This window comes from Psittacula echo, assembly GCF_963264785.1.
Source record: "Psittacula echo genome assembly, chromosome: 4".
Classification (NCBI taxonomy): Eukaryota; Metazoa; Chordata; class Aves; order Psittaciformes; family Psittacidae; genus Psittacula; species Psittacula echo.
In genome coordinates this window covers 59,219,542-59,241,106 of record NC_137738.1, presented here as the reverse complement: position 1 = coordinate 59,241,106, position 21,565 = coordinate 59,219,542, and the positions used below count along the sequence as shown (strand labels likewise).

Sequence of the window (21,565 nt, the reverse complement as noted above, 5' to 3'; positions counted from 1 at the left end):
CAGCCCGGGAGAGCGGCCCCGGGAATCAAGCGGCGGCGGGAGTGGGGCCGGAGGCCGGCAAGGAGGCGGCTGCCGAGGAGGGGAAGGAGGCGGCTGCCGAGCAGCGGGAGGAGGCGGCGGAGGAGCCGAGCGCCGCGGCCGAGCCCAGCCCCGCGGCGGCCGAGAGCATTCCCCAGCAGCAGCCCACCGAGCTCCGCGAGCCTGAGCCCCAGGAGGATGCAGGAGACCCCGCAGCACTTTCCAGCAAGGCAGAGGAGGAAGATCTGGACTCGGAAAAAGAGAAGCTGGTGGTGAGAAAGCCTTCAAGCACAGCAGCTACACCAGCCTCAGTGACAAGTACAGCAGCATCATTTGAGAGTTGTGAAGGTTTTGAATGGCCTCTGGGTACCCTTGGGACCTGCCTGCTGATTGTGATGGGGATCACCATGTGGGCACACACACAGAGTGTGTTCTACCCACAACCATTTTGTCTGATCCCGAGAGTTAAGCAGAGTCAGGTTTGGGTCTTGTCTGGGTTTAGACAATACAGGGGGACCGAGAGGTTTTCCCCAAGGCTGGACAGCCATGAGTGTCACGGTGTGTGGGACAGTATGGGCGAGTATCTAATCCACTGGGCCCCTCCAGTGCTTTGGAAGCGTCGGAGATGGAAGGCAGCTGTGTGGAGTCCCCGACGACAAGTTGCAGAGACTGCTGCAGGGGAGGGTGAATTATTTTGAGCCTGATGGGCCCATGGCACTTCAGGCCATCAGGGCAGTGATGCAACATAGAGATGGACTCATGATCGAGGGGTGGACTTTGCAATGGGCCTCTCCTGCTCTGAAAGACTGTTACAAGGGATGGAGCCCACCATCATGGACCAAATGGACTCAGCAGCTTTATAGGGATTGGTCTGTGCATGAGGATAAGAGTGCACTGAGATGAGAGTGAGGGTATATTGAAAATGTGGGATCTGAGCATGACGTGAATGGTATGGAATAAGGGGTGGATACTGTCCTGGTTTAGCAGTAGCAGTCATTTTTTCTACTGGTGCAGTGCTGTGTTTTGACTTTTGACCTGGGAATAATACTGATAAAGCTGATGTTTTCAGTTGTGGGTCAGAATGTTTACCCTGACCAAGGACTTTGTGAGTCTCATGCTCTGCCAGGGAGGAGGAGAAGCCAGGAGGAAGCAGGGACAGGACGCCTGACCCAAACTAGCCAAAGAGGTATTCCATACCACAGCACGTCATGCCCAGGAGGTAGAACAGAGAGTGGCCCGGAAGGGCTGGATGATGGCAGGGTGGGGGCGAGGTACCGGTTGGTGAGCGGTTGTATTCTCTTCCTTGTTATTTCCTTTATCATTATTACTATTAGTGGTAGCAGTAGTGATTTGTGTTATACCTTAGTTATTAAACTGTTCTTATCTCAACCCGTGGGAGCTGCATTCTTTTGATTCTCCTCCCCGTCCCTCCAGGAGCGGAGGGAAGAAAGGTGGGGGGGGGAAGTGGACTTTGTGGTTCTGATTTACGGCCTGGGCTTAAACCACGACAAAGCCAAAGAAGTTACCATCACTAAAATTAGGCCAAATACTGCATTAATACCTTACCAGAGTAGTTCAACAAGTACACTTGCACGAGTAAATTCAGAAGCATACATGTCAGCTTCCCAAGCAGAAGGATTCATCAGAATCTACTGATACAGTTGATACAGTGATTTGGGTTCCTTCTTTGCTCCCCACTGGGCTGCCCTGTATTTTCATGAATTAGTCATTTAAAAGAACTTGGCTCATGGATGCAGAACCAAAAACCATGTAACTTTTCAGGTAATCAGTTCATACCTTATCTCACAGAAACTGTTTTTATTTTATTAATCATTTCAAATGTTAAGGAGTAAATAATAAATGCTCATTCTCTCTCATACACTGTTTTGCTATCTATGCAGAAGTATGTAAACTGCAAAGTATTAACTCCACAACTCAGATCGCTTACTGAGACTGTGAAGACAAAATTATCCTGTCTGCAGAACCAAAACCAACTTTGGACATTTAAAATTGGTCATGGCTTTTAAACTACAGTCATGCTTAAAACAACATGGTACAAAGCAATCCCACACATACCATCTTGAATCCCCCAACAAGGTAGTCACTACAGCACTGTAGCATACCCTTTCTTTTAGCATGCCTACTTAACCAGGCACACCACCCCACTAATACAGCTACCCTTGAACTAGTTCTACAGATGCAAGCATTGCATTCAGTTACTCAGCCTTCCACTTTACTCAGACTTTCACAGACTAAAGGTCACTGCAGAGACTGAGCACACCATTTGGCACACACTGCCTTCAAAAGCACTGCTTAACACTCCTGTCACTGCAAGTCTGTCATCACTGAACAGTCAGCCACTCTACACAGGATTTTAAGATAAAAAACAAGAAATTATGAAAAATGCTTAAAAAAAAAATAAAATAAACAATTCAGCAACTTAAGGTATTACAGCATGGGAGGGGGAGGAGGGAAGACAATCTTAGAGCTGCACACAAGATACTTCTAGGACACTGGGGTTTATGAGCAATGAGTGAAAATGGGGATAACGAAATACCTGAAGTAAACGGGTATCAAAGATAAAGAACTCCAAAGATACCATATTCTAGATCTCTCAAATTTTTTTTTTTTTCCTCTAGCAGCTTTGGAATCATAAACATAGCCTCCTTTAAATACGTAAATACCATTTACTTGCTTTGGCAGAAATGCAAGTCTATATGAATACTTTTCCAAAGTTAACTGTTCTTACTATGCAAATATAATAGCTGTTTAAAGTACTTTCCAGAAGATTTTCACCAAGTGGTATTTTAACTAAAAATATTTCCTACTTAACAGTAATCTCAAGATAATTTGAGAAAGAAAGAAAGAAAGAAATATATTTAAAATTTCAATGCCAATGAAATCTGATGAAATACACAATTCAGGTTACTCAATAAAATGGTATTAAATGGCCAAAAGAAAAAAAGAAAAAAATAGGCACTGTACTTACACTTGTAAAAATTCAATAAATAACATCAAATGGTGTGTGTGATAGGTAAGTACACTATTTAACTCCCTGAAGACCTATGCTCTTACAAAACACTTAAGGCAGGGGGAAGTATTTCTACTTTATGTCAAATATACAGAAAAACTCCAGTAAACTCTGAACACATTTCAAGAACTTGTACAGATTATACAGCAGGAAAGTTCTCATATAATCCTTTTCTGACAGATCCTACAGCAGTACACTTTTCACTAGAGAGCAGAGCAAGCACGATCAAGTTTAAAAACCAAACCCAAACAACAACAAACTACACAGCTCGGGTATGAGGCAAAGAAACACAATGCTAGGGATAGCCAAGGAGAATCAAGGTTTGTGCCCCTAATCACTTTCACCTGGTCCACAAAAATACTGTCTTTGGAGCAGGCCAACTAACTTGAAGGTCCTGTTGTTGGGGGTTTGCCTGAGAGCATGGAGGCAAGAGGCACAGACCAAGGTTTAATCGCAGAATCATAGAATGGTTAGGGTTGGAAAGGACCTTAAGATAACCTAGTTCCAACCCCCCTGCCATGGGCAGGGGCACCTCACACTAGACAATGCTGCCCAAAGCTCTGTGCAACCCGGCCTTGAACACTGCCAAGGTAATGAAGCAGGTTCTATTAAACAGCCAGCCCAAGCTAATGGTGGCAATGTGCTCACTGAATCTGAGATGAAAAACACAGCAACGCAGAACTGAAAGGAAACCCTATTCCTTAAAAGGCTGCAACTTCACAATCTTTATTAAACCTTTTCAAAATTATGCAGAAGAATCTGCCTGATAAAACAAGTACCATGTTATACCACCACCAGGCTTCTCCACACTTCCAGTTCACTTATCCAAAACTAGGGGTAAAGATTAAAATCAACATTGTTTCCAGTTCCAGAAGGCATTACAATTCATGCTATTTTAAGAGGGACTTACTTCTTACAAAAAATTAAAATGCTGATACGAGATATCCCCATCCTGAAAACTTCCTGATTCTCTAATTTAGATTGCCACAGGCAGCATCCAAATGGAAGGCTCCTCATGCCTACTAGCAGTAGCTGAGAACATCCTTCTGTTATAAAAAAACCGTACCAGTGTAAGGCTGTAACTTGGTCTTTAAAATGAAGCTTTTCTCCCTCACCAATAAATTCCATTCTGCAATACTTAAGGTTAATGTTAACATTTTAATTTGTACTGTGCAAAGGAAATTTCTGTCCTCTAGCCCCCAAAAAAATTTAACTCAGCTGGCTTATGTCCAACTGCAGTATTCAATGCAGAAAACAAACATATGATTATTACTTGTTCTGGATAACGCTTTCAGCTTCCATTTTCCAAATGCTTTGAAAAGAACATAGTAACAAATCCACTTTAGAAGGGTACAGTTCAGAAGATTTTGAATAATTAAAACATTTCAAAGGAGTTAAAATGTCTTAACTATTGCAATTGTACTTTAGAGTGCTCCCATCGTATGAGAAACTACTTTATAAACAAGCCGATGGAAAACTACAAACAACTTGCCCAACACCATAAGAAAGAGGATTTGCAAATACTGCATGGTTCAAACTATTGTTTTACCCCTTATTATCCAAATTTTAAAACTTTTAATGATAGTCCCTCTTGATTTCACAGATATTTTAACATACATCCCAAATTCAGAATTAATTATGTACCTCAAGGAACTGGCTTGGAAGACTGCAATCACACTGAAGCTACATCTGTAGCACATTAGTTAATACAGATATTAACATTACAGTATAAATTCTGTCAAGTGCACACTATCATAAATGATTAAACTGCATGTTTTCTTATAAAAATGAAGTACATCATAAATGCATTCCAAGACCTAGACAGAAAAAAGTAACAGAAAACAACAATTCATTCTTATAAGCAACACTAACGGAATTTAAACACTTGTGACTTCGTAGGACAAAGCCTGGGAACACCGAGTTCAGTGTCCTTCAAACACAGTGGAAGGACAACATTCATACAGGTATCTTGTTATGCTCTAATCACTCTGTTTCATTGCTTCCATGAAGCATAAAGTTAATCACTAGCAGGAGATCAAGAAGTACAAACTATTCCCCATGTCACCTCTCCCCCCACCCCACCCCCCCCAAAAAAAGGCAAAACCACAACACTGAAGCACACCTAGAAGTTAACTGAAAAACTCTCCATGGTATCTGAAACACGGCAGCAAAGCCACTAAACTGATCATGTTGAACACTGGTTAATTTATGCAAGTTGCTCACAGATTTAATTCTACATATAGCACATGGCCACAGCCCTTTACAAAGTTAATATTACCAGAAGTCTCTATGAATGACTGGGAAAAGGAACCTAATTCTTCCTCAAAAAGTGCTGAGTTCCTATGCTTTAGTGTATTTTATGCATACAGAAATAGTGACTAAATCCAACGAATTACAAGATCAAAAAAATCCACACATGGTGTCACTAGGGTACATGCTCTTCAACAGATTAGGAAAGTAATTTTCGTTTATCATTATCCTCAAACCATATCAAGCCTTATCCAGTCAGCAGTTCAGCCAGCTCCTTTTCATCCATACAGCAACCAGTCACAAACGACAGAAGCTGGGAATCTACAGGTTGATCTTAATTTATTTCTAGCAAACCGTACATGTGCTATATTTCAATGCATATATATTAGTTCCTTTTGAGAGGCTACATAGGAAACTCAAAATGTGAAACAGTTAGTAAGCAGAAATCTAAAAGAAATCTATGACCACATCAGCCCTTTAAATGGTTTGTCTTTCTTCACCTTCAAAGGCAACAGTCTGCTGCTCTGCTAAAAAAACTTCACAGCAGCTACAAGGTGTTCCTACAGCCCAGTTCCAGACAAGTTCAATATGACATGGATACCCCAGTTATATTGGGCTGGTTTTGGCATGAAAAGAATGGATGAAACTAGAAGACTTTTACCTCATTCTGCTAAGGTGAAACCATGTCCATGGATATAGTGTTGCAAACAGAAAAGCACACGTGTAGGGCACAGGAAGAGACTCCTCATACAGAAAAAGAAATGTTTGTCATCTCATCTGCTCAAACCTGGGCCTGGACTTTCCTCTTAGCACAGTGGGAAGCCAACCTCCCTAGCAGGCAATGACTATACAATCTTAAAAAGTTGAGTTTTCATTTCATCTGAAACAACACCTAAAAGTAAACGTGGGGAGTGGGAGCAAGGCAACAAATCAAATAGGCCAGTCTTTACTATGCAATATCAAAAGAGCTGGAGTGAAAGGAGAATCTCCAAGGTTGATCCAGGTACACACAAGGAAAACACCCTATGGAATCAAAACAATATGCTACATTTCATACTGCGTTTCTGAATCTTTTGTCTCACAAAGTCCTTATAATCTCCATTTTCAAAAAGGGCCCTGACCGCTACACAGCTCATTGGTGTCATCGCCTGATGATACCCTCTAAACTCTGCTAGGTTTCCCTTCAAACAACCCAGGTGACACTAGCTACCTCAGCATATACATACAGTAACACCAGAAGGCAGCACTTTATCTTCCATTACATCCAAGACTTCAGGTTCACACTTGAAGCCCTTCTGGAATGTCTGAACACAGCAGTAATAAAAGACAAGTTTGTGTCATTTTAAATGTTACTCTTCCCAAAATGCACTGAACACCACACATAGCTTCCTTCTCCATTTTCCGATAATTTTATACACTTGCCAATGTCAGGTACTTGCATAAATGTATGCCCAAAAGAAGGTTAACTCAGGACTCATAATCTGGGAATTTTTAAAACAGTGGTTTTTTTTGGTTGTTGGTTTAAAAATAAAAACTTCCAATTAAAAATGAGAACATTTGGTTGGTTGAAATTAGCATTCTAAAATTAAGTCTGCCATAAATGTTTATAAATTAGCAGAGACATTCAAATATAGAGCAACTGATTACAACAATTAGCCTTTTCTTAAAAATATCTGACTTTCATTACGTATAAGACACATGCAGCACAGCAGCTACACAGAGTTTAGCCTGCTGGAAAATCTAGCATGTTCCAGCCATATAAAGGTGATCATATTAAGAGCATCACTGGCATCAGATTATGAATAGACTGACAGTGTTATCACAGTATATTTAGAAGTGAACTAAACTCAGATTTTTTTCTATTATCTATAGAATATCCCCAGATGTACCTTTAAAAGCCACTGCTGATATGACTACCCTTCTGTTTGTTTATTCCTCTGTAAATCAGTCTATGAACAGAAGGAAATGTGCATGTAAAAGAACAGACAAGTTCTTAAAGTGACGCTAAGCTACTGACCATTAAACACATTCATATCATGTGCTGCCACAGTCTCAGAAAAGATGATAAATACTTTAAAAAAACCCATCTAATCTTTATTTATTGTAGGTCACGTGTTCTTTCTGTATAGATGACAGCTGATTAATAAGACAAAACTGTGAATCTGAGCTAAGATTTTCTGTTATTAAAAGAAAAATCTACCCAGCTGTAATTTCAATGGATTGGGAGTGGGAAGTAGAGGTCTCTTAACAGCAACATGAGGAGATTGAAACTATTCCAGAACCATTACAAACAACCTAACTATGTCCTCTTCCTTCTTTCCAGTAGTTTCTAATTCAGAAAATTAAAAGCAAATCTTTGTAGCACAGATACCTCCTGTTAGCAACAGTTTCAGACTATTTCAGAGTCACAACCACAGATTTTTAACATCTCTGTAGTATCAAACCATTGGCAATCTTAATAACCTTAATCTTATTAAAATTTAGTAATAAAATTTGCACTGTAATAACAAAAAAATTCGTATTTGTAATGGAAAAGAACACAACTTCAGTCAGTGCACCCTCACCCCAAACCTACTGTTGAAGATTCATGGAGCTTCAACCAGTTACATGGTTGCTGCCATTGCTTTAATTAGGCTGGCTCTAAAATATCCTAAGTGACTGAGAACTGTGAAATTCATACGAATGGGTTTATTTTATAACAGATTGGCATAAGCAGACTTGACAGCCTGTTTATAAAGGTAAAAACTGAAGTGTCTGCATTAAATCTTGAAAGCTGTAAAATTATTCTGCTGCTCCAGGTAATTTCTTCCAGCATTTGCTACATTAAAGCAGCAGATAGAGCTGCACCCTATCTTACGGGCAGGCTTGATTACAGATAATGAATAGATTAAGGAAATACCTCCCTTTTCAGAAAGGATACTGCAGGCAAAGATTTGTTACTTTAAAATAAGGAATAGCAGCAGAAAGGAAAAAAAAATACCTCTGAAATAAAGACAAAAAAAACATTTATTTATCAGTGAATTATGTACCAAGGCCACAGACACATGGTCATCTAGACTATGCCAGAGAAGCATCTGCCAGTTGCTTCATAAAATCACTTATAAGAAGAATGTTTCTGACTACCTATAAACGTCAAGACCATTAGCTGTCTGTTTTCAGTCATTTTATAACTATAGATCCTAAAGCCATACTGTAAAACCATACTGTAAGTACACAGTCCAGCTTAATGTGCACCACATCCCTTTCTCAATGACTAAGTACTGCAATTTCAAAAGGTAAGAAATTACTATTAAATCACCAAATACTAGGAAGCCTGTATTTCTTTGGGGTCTTTTTGGTAAGAACCTATTTGAAACACCAAATGCAGGTGTCTTTTCTAAACCATTATCAAGCATTAGGTTCACCTGTAGCAGGAAAAAAAATTTGACTCAATGCAAGACCTATCAGAAGGAAAATGGCCTAAAAACCACAATTATTCACTTTTTCTTTTCTAGCTCACAACATAATCAAATGCTTCCTACAAAGCATGTTGAACACCCAGATTTATCAGAGACCTGTCACACAATTTCTGTTCTTTTTCTTCAGACTTCCCAATTCAAATGATCTGGAGTGAAATCTTCAGTTCTTGTGGCCAGACCTACATGAAAGCTTACCAACACAATGTGGATGTAATTTTTAGTTAACAAACTAGCCTTTGGATACAAAAGCTGGCACCCATGAGTAACAAGCAACACCCAACATTCTGTAGGGGCAGAGTGAGACAGAGCACATTTGCTATAGTTGGAAAGCTGCAGAGTTGAAAAAACACCCTCACAAGAAGAAATAAGGACCAGAATCAAATGCTACAGAGTCACCACCAGGTGGAATTAATGGAATTCAGTCTGAAACGGTGGGAGGGAAAAAAAATAAATAAAATTAAATTAAAAAAAATCATAATTGGTAATCAAGATTCCACTTTTTTTCCTCATTTCAATGTCAAGTGAATAGGATTTCACAAAGTTACAGATGTCTTTATTCCAGCCACTAACAGAGTCTTCCTACCTTCCAACAACAAACAAGGTCTTTATTTAGCAATCATCATATCTGTTCCTAGGGAATGTAAGCCATGTTCCACTTCCTTTGAACTTTAAAACTCCGTGTTCCATAGTCAGAATAGGCTTCTCTCAAGCTCCTTCTGTAGTTTAAGAGCATCACTTGGATAAAGTTTTACATTGATATTTTTTTCCCCACCACTGAAATCATGGTAAAGGTAGAATAAATGACATTCAACTTGCAACAGTCTTTCGGTTGTTCAGAACTGAAGATCACATTAAATTTAGTAATTTGTCTGCCTCTGTTCCTTATTTGGAGCATGACAGAATTGGGCAAAGGAACAACTGGTTATCCTCTGCAATGAGTGGTTTTAATTAAAAGGTATGAAAATAAAGCTAACTTTCAAGTCTACAACACCCTTGAGAACACGGTAACAACTCATACAGGAACTCTGTTCCAGGAATAGACACATTCAAAGACACAGACTAAAACCCACAGTCAGCTGCACTAATGATAATTAACCAAAGCAACAAACATTGCATTTTGAGTAAGCAAAGTGTTGTATCTTAGCATGAATCTATGATAGTCCATGGAAGTACTAACAGGGGTAAGAATTTTCTCTAAACATCACTGAATTTGCAGAATTCATGAGATAAGAAGCAAGCATCCCTCAAAACAAACTACTTAGGAGTGAAATGATAAATCTCATGCTGGTAGAATTCCATACATGAGTGGCCTTTGTATCATCAGATCTCTTCAGGCACTTGGACCCCATGACATACCAAACAGATGGGAGAGTCAAGGACAACTGCAGTTGGAGCAGAGTCTCAGCATTACCTGTGTGAATGCTTCCAAGTGCTCTAGTAAAGACAGGATAAGAAAGGAGGGCCAAAAGAGGCAGAAAACCTGGCCACACGAAAAGGATTTACTCTTCCTGAAATTAACACATGAGGAAACCAGATACACTGCTTCAAAATAATGAAACACACCTCTGGATGCAGTTTCAATTCCAGCAGATCTAGCTCCTGCGTCCAAGTCAATTGCCTATAACACTTATTGTCACTTGACTATAAAATGAAATCAACAGCCTCTTCTACTGAAGTCAGCAGGGGATGAACAAAAAAACAATCATATCACACAAGACCAAGTTTATGGCAACACATGTTTGAAGCCATACTGTCTGAGACTGTCCCCAGTTCCTATCTGTGCTCTTTGTTAGCCCAGAACCCTTATCCTTAAGCAAGCAATCCAATACTCACAGGAAGCGCAGGCAGGAATCTATAGGTGTTGCTTTGCCTATTGGAAAGCCTGAGTTCAGTGTAGCTCCATCTACAAGATTAATAACCCTAGGATATTTCAAGATCATGAACTCTGCAGCAAACAGATGACAGCTTGAGGGAGAAACAAGCAGTCATGCATAGCTTCATCTGAAAATATTTACTTAAAACTGCAAATCCCAGGAAAGACAGAAACAAACATGAATAATGCCCTTCAGAGATTCACTACTGCAGCAACCTCTTCCAATCTTTCTCGCAACCAGAAAAGTAATTTCTGCTTTGCAATTAAAAAAAACAAAACAAAAAAAAAAAACCCACGACCCACAAAAACCTACACCAACCAAAAAACCCAACCCACATTTACAGACAGCAATTTGGCAAAGGTGAGTTAATGTTATTTCTACAACATTCCTTCCCTTTCAGACAGTCTTATTAAACACACTAATATTTCATATATCCTCAAAAAAAAAAAATCCCACTGCTGAATGAAAGAATTGTGCTCCCACAGACAAGGCTAAGAAAATATTAATAAGAAATTCAGATACAGAAGTTAAGTATCTGTTGAAGACTTTCACGGGCTTTTGTTAACAGCTGATTTTGATTTAAAAGGTTTGCTGTATTTTTCCTTCTTGAAACTGCTGAGATAGCTGAAGTTCACAAGAGGTATAATAATTTGTAATATCATCACAAGTAGCATTTTTATATGTCAGCCATATAACCTACAGTCAGGTGATGCATGTAAACCAAGTCCCCAGAGCTGGAAGGTCTTTTATAAACCTAAATTATCTAGATGCATGACACTTTTAAGTCAAAACAGACTTGTCAGTTTTTGTATTTGCTATACAAGTAGAACAAGAACTGTTCTTCATTTCCTAAAGTTTCATGTTGACTTAGCCAATTTATCCTAAAAGCAGTTGTCCTGGACCAGTTTCAGCATTCCTGCTGTTATTGAAACAAATAAATCTTTTTTAAGTTCTAATACCTTATTTCAGTAAAAGAGAATAAAAAGTTGCAGCCTGTTTCGGTTCTCAAATGCCAGCAAAGAAGCTCAAGAAACAACATATCTTTGGAAGCGGAATGTAAAATCTGCCAAGCACTTCTACTAATTCTTTCCTTGAACATACCCATAGATCACATCATCTCCTGAACCGTACGTTAAGCAGCAGTGAGCACATGCAAACAGAATCTTATTTCACAACACAGAACTTGGCAGTTAAAAATAGAGGAGAAAGACTTGGGTCAGAAGGCATCTATGCAAATCATGAGCTTGATTAAGTCCACAGAAGATGCAAATACATCATTTCAGTAGGCATTTTCAACAGACATGGGGAAATCTAATGTTACTAACAAATCTTTAGTGAAATCTGGTTAGAACATTCCACAGAAATTCTGGTTACTTATGCGAACACAACTGTAGCATTCTGAATTATGGCATTTTATGGGGCTTGGGGGGTTTTGTTGGGGTTTTTTTGTTTGCTTTTAAATCATGCATGATGTGAAAATATTCATCTCGAACAGGAATTTATAAATAAAACTTTACAACACTTCTACCTACAATACAACAGACTAGATGACCCAGAAGTACAACAACATACTAAATTTGTGTCAAGTAGTTCACACGAGAAGTATTTCACTTATGAACTAGCCCCTGTTCTACCTTGCTTTGCACCCTCTTACTAAGTGGGGAGCAGAAAGGACTCTCTTTCCTTCCCCCTCAAGCTCTTACTTCCTTTTCCTGCAGCACTATTAGAAAAATGTTAACCCACTCACTCTGTAACAGGAAACTTCTTATCCTCTTCACCTCTTAAAAAAAAAAAAAAAAGACAAAAAAAACCCAAACACTAAATCTTGAGAGGTTTTACCTCACAGCTTATTATGGGCTAATTTACACGAGTCTTCCTCTGCAAGCCTGGCAAAAAATTTTCATCTGATTCCCTCTCAAATGTAACCTCTTTTACATCTCATCACCCACACTCACCTCCTTTCTTCTCCAACTCCTACCACCACCACAATACCTTTGTGTTTGCCACGGTAGCAAACAAAATACCAGCTGAAGGCATTTTCTTTCTGAAAGGCTATGGGGCTCATTTCTGCACTCAGTTTCAGGAAGAGTAACAGAAGAAAGGCCAAAATAGCCATGGAAGAAATCGTATGCAAGAGCCTGTGAGAAGCACAAAAATTATTCAATCATCACTTGCACTATCCTCTTGGGCAGGAAGCAAAGCCATAATATAGCTGCACTAGCAGCGCTCAGTAAAGCACAGTTATGAAATAGTAATGATCTCTCCCAAGATTGGGTATTTTCATTAGAATGCATTGCAGGCAACTAGTTAGACAGCTTTGGGTTAGTTCTACTGCTCCTTCTCACACATGAGCACTTAGTGGTAACAACTGTTTTCAGGATTTGCAGGTTTATCTAGCATTTAGGTTTACTTAACTATTGAGACATTATAGCGAAGCCTGAACACCTTCAGCCATTTTACCTTCCTCAAGACAGTAAGTTTCATCAAAAAAAAAAAAAGTAAGTAGGAAGAAAAACAGCTCTTCAGACACAACCACTAGTAGAGACTTTCATAGAATCACAGAATGGTTAGGGTTGGAAAGGACCTTAAGATCATCTAGTTCCAACCCCCCTGCCATGGGCAAGGACACCTCACACTAAACCATGTCACCCAAGGCTCTGTCCAGCTTCGCCTTGAACACTGACAGAGATGGAGCATTCACAACTTCCCTGGGCAACCCATTCCAGTGCCTCACCACCCTCACAGTAAGGAACTTCCTCCCTATATCCAATCTAAACTTCCCCTGTTTAAGTTTGAACCCGTTACCCCTTGTCCTGTCACTACAGTCCCTAATGAAGAGTCCCTCCCCAGCATCCTTGTAGGCCCCCTTCAGATACTGGAAGGCTGCTATGAGGTCTCCATGCACACTTCTCTTCTCCAGGCTGAACAGCCCCAACTTTCTCAGCCTGTCTTCATAAAGGAAGTGCTCGAGCCTCCTGATCATCCTCGTGGACCTCCTCTGGACTTGTTCCAACAGGTTCCATGTCCTTTTTCTGTTGAGGACACCAGAACTGCACACAATACTCCAAGTGAGGTCTGACGAGAGCAGAGTAGAGGGGCAGGATCACCTCCTTTGACCTGCTGGTCACGCTCCTCTTGATGCAGCCCAGGATATGGTTGGCTTTCTGGGCTGCGAGTGCACACTGAAGCCGGCTCATGTTCATTTTCTCATCGACCAACACCCCCAAGTCCTTCTCCGCAGGGCTGCTCTGAATCTCTTCTCTGCCCAACCTGTAGCTGTGCCTGGGATTGCTCCGACCCAGCTATAGGACCTTGCACTTGTCATGGTTAAACTTCATAAGGTTGGCATCAGCCCATCTCTCAAGCGTGTCAAGGTCCCTCCGGATGGCATCCCTTCCCTCCGGCGTATCAACCGAACCACACAGCCTGGTGTCATCGGCAATCTTGCTGAGGGCGCACTCAATCCCACTGTCCATGTCACCAACAAAGATGTTGAACAAGACCGGTCCCAACACCAAGCCCTGAGGGACACTACTTGTTATAGGTCTCCAGCTGCACATTGAGCCATTGACCACAACTCTTTGCGTGCGGCCATCCAGCCAGTTCTTTATCCACCGAGTTGTCCATCCATCAAATCGATGCCTCTCCAATTTAGAGACAAGGATGTCGTGTGTGACAGTGTCAAACGCTTTGCACAAGTCCAGGGAGATGACGTCAACTGTTCTACCCCTGTCCATCAGTTCCATAGCCCCATCATAGAAGGCCATCAAATCGGTCAGGCAGGATTTCCTCTTAGTGAAACCATGCTGGCTGTCACCAAGCACCTTACTGTTTTTCATGTGCCTTAGCATGCCTTCCAGTAGAATCTGCTCCAAGATTTTGCTGCAGAGAAAGGTTCAGGATCAAATACATTGCTTTCTGACTTGGGTCAATATTTCTGTAATTCAGCCTGTCACAGGAATACATTAGTAAACAGCAACTACAGCTGCAAACTCAAATTACTGACATTCAAGACAATCTCAGAGGAAATAAGATGTAAATACATAAATTATTATAGAATCTTAAATATATTACAAGTATGAACTTGCATTGGTACACTCCAGTTTCACATTCAAGAGAGTATAATCCTTGCCACATCAATGAGTTGCCTCCCTCTTAACAGTAAATGTAATGGCAGTACTCACATAACCATTCTCCTGTGATTTTACCGCCAACATTGTTCATTTATAGCATTTAGTCAACTTGAGTGCAAGTTTCATTTCCTGACACACTCACACTATATGACCTCACTAATTTAAGTTCTGTAGAACAACAATCTGGAGAGTAGAGTACACAAATTACTGCTATATGAATACTGATTTAGGAGATTAAGCAGATTAGCTTTGCCTTTTCTACACTCAAAAGTTTTCTACCACCACAGTGATCTTGGTCCTTAAGTCTGACCAGATGCAAACTCTGAACAACATAATGATATCAGCAGAAACCCCAACCACAGCAAATCGCCCCTGGAGAAAGCCTATTTTTCCAATAGAGCTACGCCTCACAGCACACTACTTTTTCTCTTTTAATCAATATTTTTCCACTTCTGCTCCAAAAACTAAGATTCATCAAACATAAACCCCAAAACAAGCAAAAGCTTACACGGCCAGGACCACAGGCAGCATTCCTAGGTTAGGTGATACACTTGCCTTGGCTATATACTTCAGTTTCCTTTCTCTTCCCATGCTCTAACTTTCACTCAACTCGTGTGTGGACTTAGATGCTCTAAGCACTTCAAACCCGCATTAGGAACTTTACATTAATGCTTCTGCACACCGTTATTAGTCCAAGGAGGAAAACAGGCTCTCCTCTTCAGTTGCAAGCTTTTAGTACTCAAAAACTGGAGGCGAAAGGGAGAAAGATTTCATTTGTCTCCCCCCTCTTATGCCTGTACTTTACAGTGATGATTTTGGACTTGCACTACTATTGCCCGATTTCCAAAAGGGAATTCCATATTTGGCAGCTAAGGTGAAGTCTGGTTTATACCAATTCTCTTGTCTGATTACTTCACTGTTAATGTATTTGTATCTTTCAAACAGTTACAAATAATCCTTTTTTTTTTTTCTTTTTTTTAATTAAGTGTATTACTATTCTAGCATATAAACCTACACACTTCATTCAGCTGATATGTTGTACAACACAGGGCAGTGCCAGACCTTTCATACTTGCCAAAGGATAACACACCAGGAGGCTCTGCCAGGGTAGTGCCAGCTGCTGAGAAGGAGAGCAGCCTGAGAGCTGCCCAGGGTACAATTCCTGCCTCTTCCATCATCTTGGAAGCTGGTCACTCAGTAAGTCTGTCAATCCCCCCATACCAACATTAAAAAGCACATACCTGCTTTTTAAAAGGCACTTTGAAATATACAGATTAAAAGTATTACCTACATAGTTACTTGGAAAGGAAAAAAAATCAATTTTATTTTAATAGAACAAATCCCAGGTGTGAGTCAAAGAAAGATATCACATAGCTATAGTGTGAGAGAAAGCAGCCAGCTCAGTTGTTTGTTTAAAGGTAAGCAGAAGCAGCAATATCTGGAAAGGTATTATTCACATGAAGATCTCAGCTTTTGCAAGTGTTACATCTGCTGTTGCTGCTACAGAACTAAGAACAGAGTGGCCTATTTTCTGTTTGACTCCTGCATCCCGTTACTCCTTGCGCACTCCTGACTAGCCAACAGCAGTATCTTTTCAGCTTGCTGACTCATTCAAGCATCCTGCAGGTGAGCTGACACCCTGGTCAAGGAACACAAATACTCTGTAGTGGCCTGGACTGACAGACTGATCTTTCCCAAAGAGTAAATGGAAATAATTCATGCATGTGCATCAAACAAATAGAATTTCCAACACTTACTTCAGCCTAAAAATTGCCTCTCATATGATAAGGAGATACAGGAAATGAAACAACTAAGCACAACATTGTGACTTAAACTGTGATCAAAGAAGTGGCAAAGAACTTCATGAGGAGAGGTCAAAAGTAACATTTTCCTAACTGTGACTGGAAAAAATGCATTCTTTTTTTTACTGGACAAATGCGCACAAGTGTCAAAAAAAGTTAGCGAAAGCCAACATTACGTTTTGAGACAGCACACACACACACACAAATTCTAAAAGATTTTCAGCTACATAAAAAGCTGGAAACTTCACACTGACTACTGACCTGGAATCATGAGGCTTATCATCACTATTTCCCCTGCTAAAAGCCTCTGGTCCAGTTTTTCTGTACACCAAAATAAATTTTGGTGGGGTTTTTGGGGTTTGTTTTGGGGTTTTTTTGTCTTTCTGGACTACAGAGATATTAATGAAAACTTTTGTAAACCCAGGTGCCTAATTTAAATAATACCTCTAGACCTCATCAGACCACACAAATACTACTGAAGTAAATGGAAGCTGCAGGTACTCAACATCTTTAAAAATATGCTCATGCAGTGCATACAAATGTCACACCAACACTGTTCAAATCTGCCTATGAAAAAAGAGAATAATAGTCTTAAACTGTCATAGAAATCAATCGGCTCACTAGAAATATGCTCAAATGATACTCTACTCGAGGCTGAAAAAGCCAAACTCTGCTGTTACTTTGTCGAAAATCTGCTTTTATGCGCAAGCCATTCACAGAGATCTAAGCAATGCAACCACTTTTTTTACAAGCATTTTACCGAGCAGCTTGCCAAGCTCTGTATAAACACATTTTACTATTTCATAAAATTTATATGCCAAGTTTTTGAAACACAAAGTGACAGGCTCTCAGTGGAATTTCTACAGAGCTACGACGCTCTTATTGCCCTCAGCCTTCCTCAGACTGTAAATTGACTATAAGAAGCAAGTAGCCAGGATCTTTTTCTTTTACACAGGAATGCTTTGCAAACTTGAAATACTAAAACAGTCTCTATGATCAGACAAGGAAGAATTTCTTTACATGAGGATCAAAATCCCCCAGTGATCAGCACACTACAAATATGCAGCATTACTAGGTTTCTGTTGCCGGCAGTGGAAAAAGTTTCTCTCTGCCATTAAAGACCCCTTAAAGTGAAGAACTAATAATAAATATCCTCCACTCCACAGAGATATTTTAGCTGGATATTTTCATAAGAAAACCACTGTATCTCAATGATTTAGGTTGTTTTCTAATTTTCATCTAACTTGCTCACAATGTGGTTTTACCCGAAATTACACAAAAGCAACTGAGAGCAAACTCACCAGTGCCATAAAAAGAAAACCCAAATGAAGAGAGAATAACCTAGTTTCCAAGCTTCATGAAGTAAAAACTCTGAGTATATAGTACAATTGCATTTGTGCCATATCATATCACATTTCAATCTATCTGCCTACTGAAACTTTGCACTTCCTTTACCAGACAGTTTTCTTATGGCTCAAGGTCTCCCTTTGATTATTCCCAGCCCTGAGAGATTAGCTATCTTTTTACCATGTTTACTTTTGCTTTATTATCCATTTGCATTTATAACACTACTATTATCGTAGGGATTCTGAAGACATGTCCTTTATGGTGCTCTGCAGTATCAATGCAATTCTTGCAAAGGCTTTCCCTTGCCAATGATGCAAATGAAACAGATATGTCAGAAACTGACATCTTTGGGTTTTTTCCATAAAATGGTAAACCCAAAGCTCTGCCTCTTCTACGCTATTCTTACAAGCAGTAACTTTAGAATTACTATATCAAAGAACAGCAAAAACAAAAAACATTTAGCCAGTATTTTAGGTGGGTTTATTACCACTTCCTCTCTTATATGTAGATAATAAAAATAAAACTTTAAAAAAAAGGACACGACTACTAAACCCACAAATATTAGAAGACCTCAGTGGCACCTGTGATACCCACAAAAGATTTAACATTCCCTTTTCAAGTTAGCTATGTTCTAGTATTCTTAAGGTTGCAAAGCAAGCTAGTCAGAATCAGAGCTCGTTTTCCAGCATTTAATCCTTCACCTGACTTAGTGTGCTACCTTTCAGTTATTAATCACCTTGATACTACATCCTCTTAACTTAAGAGTTTAAATTTTGAAGACACACATGAATGCAATTTGCTCCTACAGAAAAATCCCTGGACTTCTCTATTAATCTAAACCAGCAGCATTCATTAACCACTTTCAGAAGTCTACTGAAAAAAATGCCATTTTTCTATATTTGGTCTTTTCTTTTTCACTTGCCTACAGTAGGATTCTGCTCTTTGGCTTTCTGTTAGAAAGGTAATACCTCCAATTTGCAAGCGTATTTTATCAAACTTTACAGTATGCTTAGACCACTTCTATAAATACAGTCCGTGTTTTTGCGCTGTTCACATACAACAGTGAAAAAGTGCTTAGTGGCCCTTCTGAAAGAAAAGGGTTGTATCTGGAACCTGCACCCACCTGAGAGCCTTACGCAGGCCTCAGAACCGCTCCTCTTCAACAGCTGCACTGGCCAAGCAATCCCAAATTGCAATCTGAGTTCTCCATTGCTCTCTTAACCACAGTACAGAGAAAAAGGCATCCAAAGGACACCTATCCCATGGTGCCAGCTGTGTTCTCTCAAAGGAAAAGAAGGAAGCATAGCTTAGCCACCATACATGGGCTTAATGGCTAAACAACCTCAGGATCTAACCAGTAGCCAGGTATATGGGGAGAGGGACAAGTGCCATGCTCTCACAGGGGAAACGAGCTGCGATGGAAACACACCTCCCACACACCTCTTGTGTAGGTACTGACAAGTGCTGCCAGCTCTGCCTGTTGGAGCCTCCCAGACAGGTAACCAAGCCAAGCCTGCCAGACTCTGTCCAGCCTAGTACCTGGGGCCAGACCAGTGACCAACACACTCCCAGGGGTTTCCCGGACCACTTGGGTGCATTGGCCTGAACAGGAGAACACAGGGAAAGGTGATGGGCAGCCAGGTGCTCCTCGCATCAAACTTGCTTGTTTCTCAATGCCCTGCAAGTTCTTAGATCAGAACGTCAAAGCACAAACGTAGTCACACAAAAGACGAAAGCCATGACCTAAAGCCTGGTATGAAAACCAAAGGTGATCCCACAGGCACAGCCTACTAACACAGCACCCCTTGCCCGCTACGCCAGCGTTGGGAGCGGGAGAAATGTGCAGAATGGGACGCACCACCTCGGTCACAGCCGGCCAGATGGAGTGCACAGGCTGGGGGCGGCGGGGCGGCCGCGGGGCAGGGGCGGCCGAGCTCCGTTTCCCTCTCACGCGTCTCCAGGGCTCGGCGGGCACCCGCCGGCGGTCGCACACGCACCGCAGAGCCGCGGGCCGCTCTCCTCACCACGGGGACAGGGCATCGGCGGCCCGCAACCGGCGCGGGGCGGGGGCTGCCTCGCGTTCTGGCCCTCGCACGCTGCCGGAAACTTTCTGCGGAGGAGAAGGGGCCAGGGCACAGACGACAGAAGGGCTGGGGGCGGGTTAAGGGAGGAAGGGGGGGTCCTGCCGGCCGCTTTCGGCGCGGCCCTTACCCGTCCTTGCGACGGGCCTTGTAGACGTGCCCGTAGGTGCCTCTGCCCACTTTGCAGCCTTCATACTCGAATAGGTCCTCCACCCGCTCGCGCTCGGCCGCCAGCTTCGACTTGAACTCGTAGTCCATGTCTCACCCATGGGCGGGGAGGGACGGGCTGGGGACACGGCGGCCGGATCAGCACCCCTGGCTGGCAGAGCCCCCTCCCGGCGCCGCCATTTCCGGGGCTCGGCGGGCGGGCGGGAGGTTGGAGGGCGGGCGGAGGGGGGGCGGTTTGTTTTTGTTTTGGTTTGGGGGTTTTCGGCGGGGGGAGGGGGCGCGCTCGGCCGCCACCCGCGTCAACTGGGCTCCTCGCGGCGCGCGGGATGCCGGGAGTCGTAGTGCGGCTGCGGGAGCCGGTCCCGGCGATGAGGGAGGGATGCTGTGGCGGCAGAACTACACCTCCCGGCATGCCCCGGGACGTCCTGGTTAGGCGGCGTCGGCGCACTGCGCTCCCGGGAGACAGCGTTTCAGCGGCCCTTGGGAACTTGCTGACTCTTCCCGTTGTAGGCAGAGGCGGGAGCGATGAGTGCGGCGGTCTCTCACTGAGGAGGGACGGAGACCGCCACCTCTGGGCCTTGCAACGCACACCGGGCTGTGGGGCGCCGAATAGTGCGGCACCTTGTTTATCTCGCGAGCTGCCACTCACGGCTCGGCCCCGCCCCAGTGCTGGATGCTGCCCTCTGATTGGTCAATCTCGCTCCGCCCCCGGTGGGGCTGCAGCGTTGGGGAAGAGCCGCTGCTCGGCTGAGGGGCGGGGGCGTGGCCTCAGGAGCGGTGGTTACTACTGGTGACAAGTGGCGCGCGGAAGCGGCGGTTGGGCCGCGTCCAGTGCCGGCAGCTCTTGAGCCGTGGCCCGCCCGAAGCAAACGGCTCCTCAGCGGAGCGGGGGCCTCTGCCTGTCCCCGCTCCCGTGTGTGCCGGTCCGGCGAGGCCGCACTGCAGGCCCACGGCCTTTTGAGGCCAAACGGGAAGGAGGAGTGGAAAGCGGGAGTAACCTTTATGAGGCTGCGATTCCATGTTAGAAACACGGATCCTCGCAAGGCGGATGGATGTAGCCAGGCGCCGCTGAATAAGACGATCGTTCACAGAATCGAAGGGGCAGGTTACAGCGTTTGCATCCAAATACGAACTCGGGGTTATTGCTGAGACTTTCTGACTTCGATACAGCAAAGCTATGTCCCTTGCACAGAGCTTTTCAGCCAAACATGATGCTACTTTCAAGTTCAGATTTCATGCTAAGTATTTTGAGATGATAGAAATATTTAGGTATTTTGGAATTATGTCTGTCTCAGGTTTTTCTTGGTGAAAAATAACACTCTCTGCAAGTGTATTTGCATTATGGAAGCACCACACAGAGCTAACAAAATACCAAGGTTATATCCTGTCATACAAGCAAGTAA

The 21,565-nt window shown here is 42.3% G+C and overlaps 1 protein-coding gene across 11 annotated transcripts in view; it reads right to left on the bottom strand.

Moving 5' to 3' along the window:
- The window catches only part of CDK19 (cyclin dependent kinase 19), a 134,278-nt gene extending 113,504 nt beyond the window's left edge, over positions 1-20,774 (bottom strand). For 10 of the 11 annotated variants that reach the window (XR_013956524.1, XR_013956525.1, XR_013956526.1 and 7 more), the window contains exon 1: positions 20,125-20,774. Coding sequence is in view for 1 of the 11 variants with exons in the window: in XM_080614711.1 (XP_080470837.1) it covers positions 20,125-20,252 (128 nt within the window). In the remaining 10 variants the exon portion in view is untranslated. Of the gene's footprint in view, positions 1-19,771; positions 19,915-20,124 lie in introns of those variants that run through there. The other variant, XM_080614713.1, reaches the window with a different exon arrangement.
- Between the last annotated feature and the right edge of the window lie 791 nt (positions 20,775-21,565).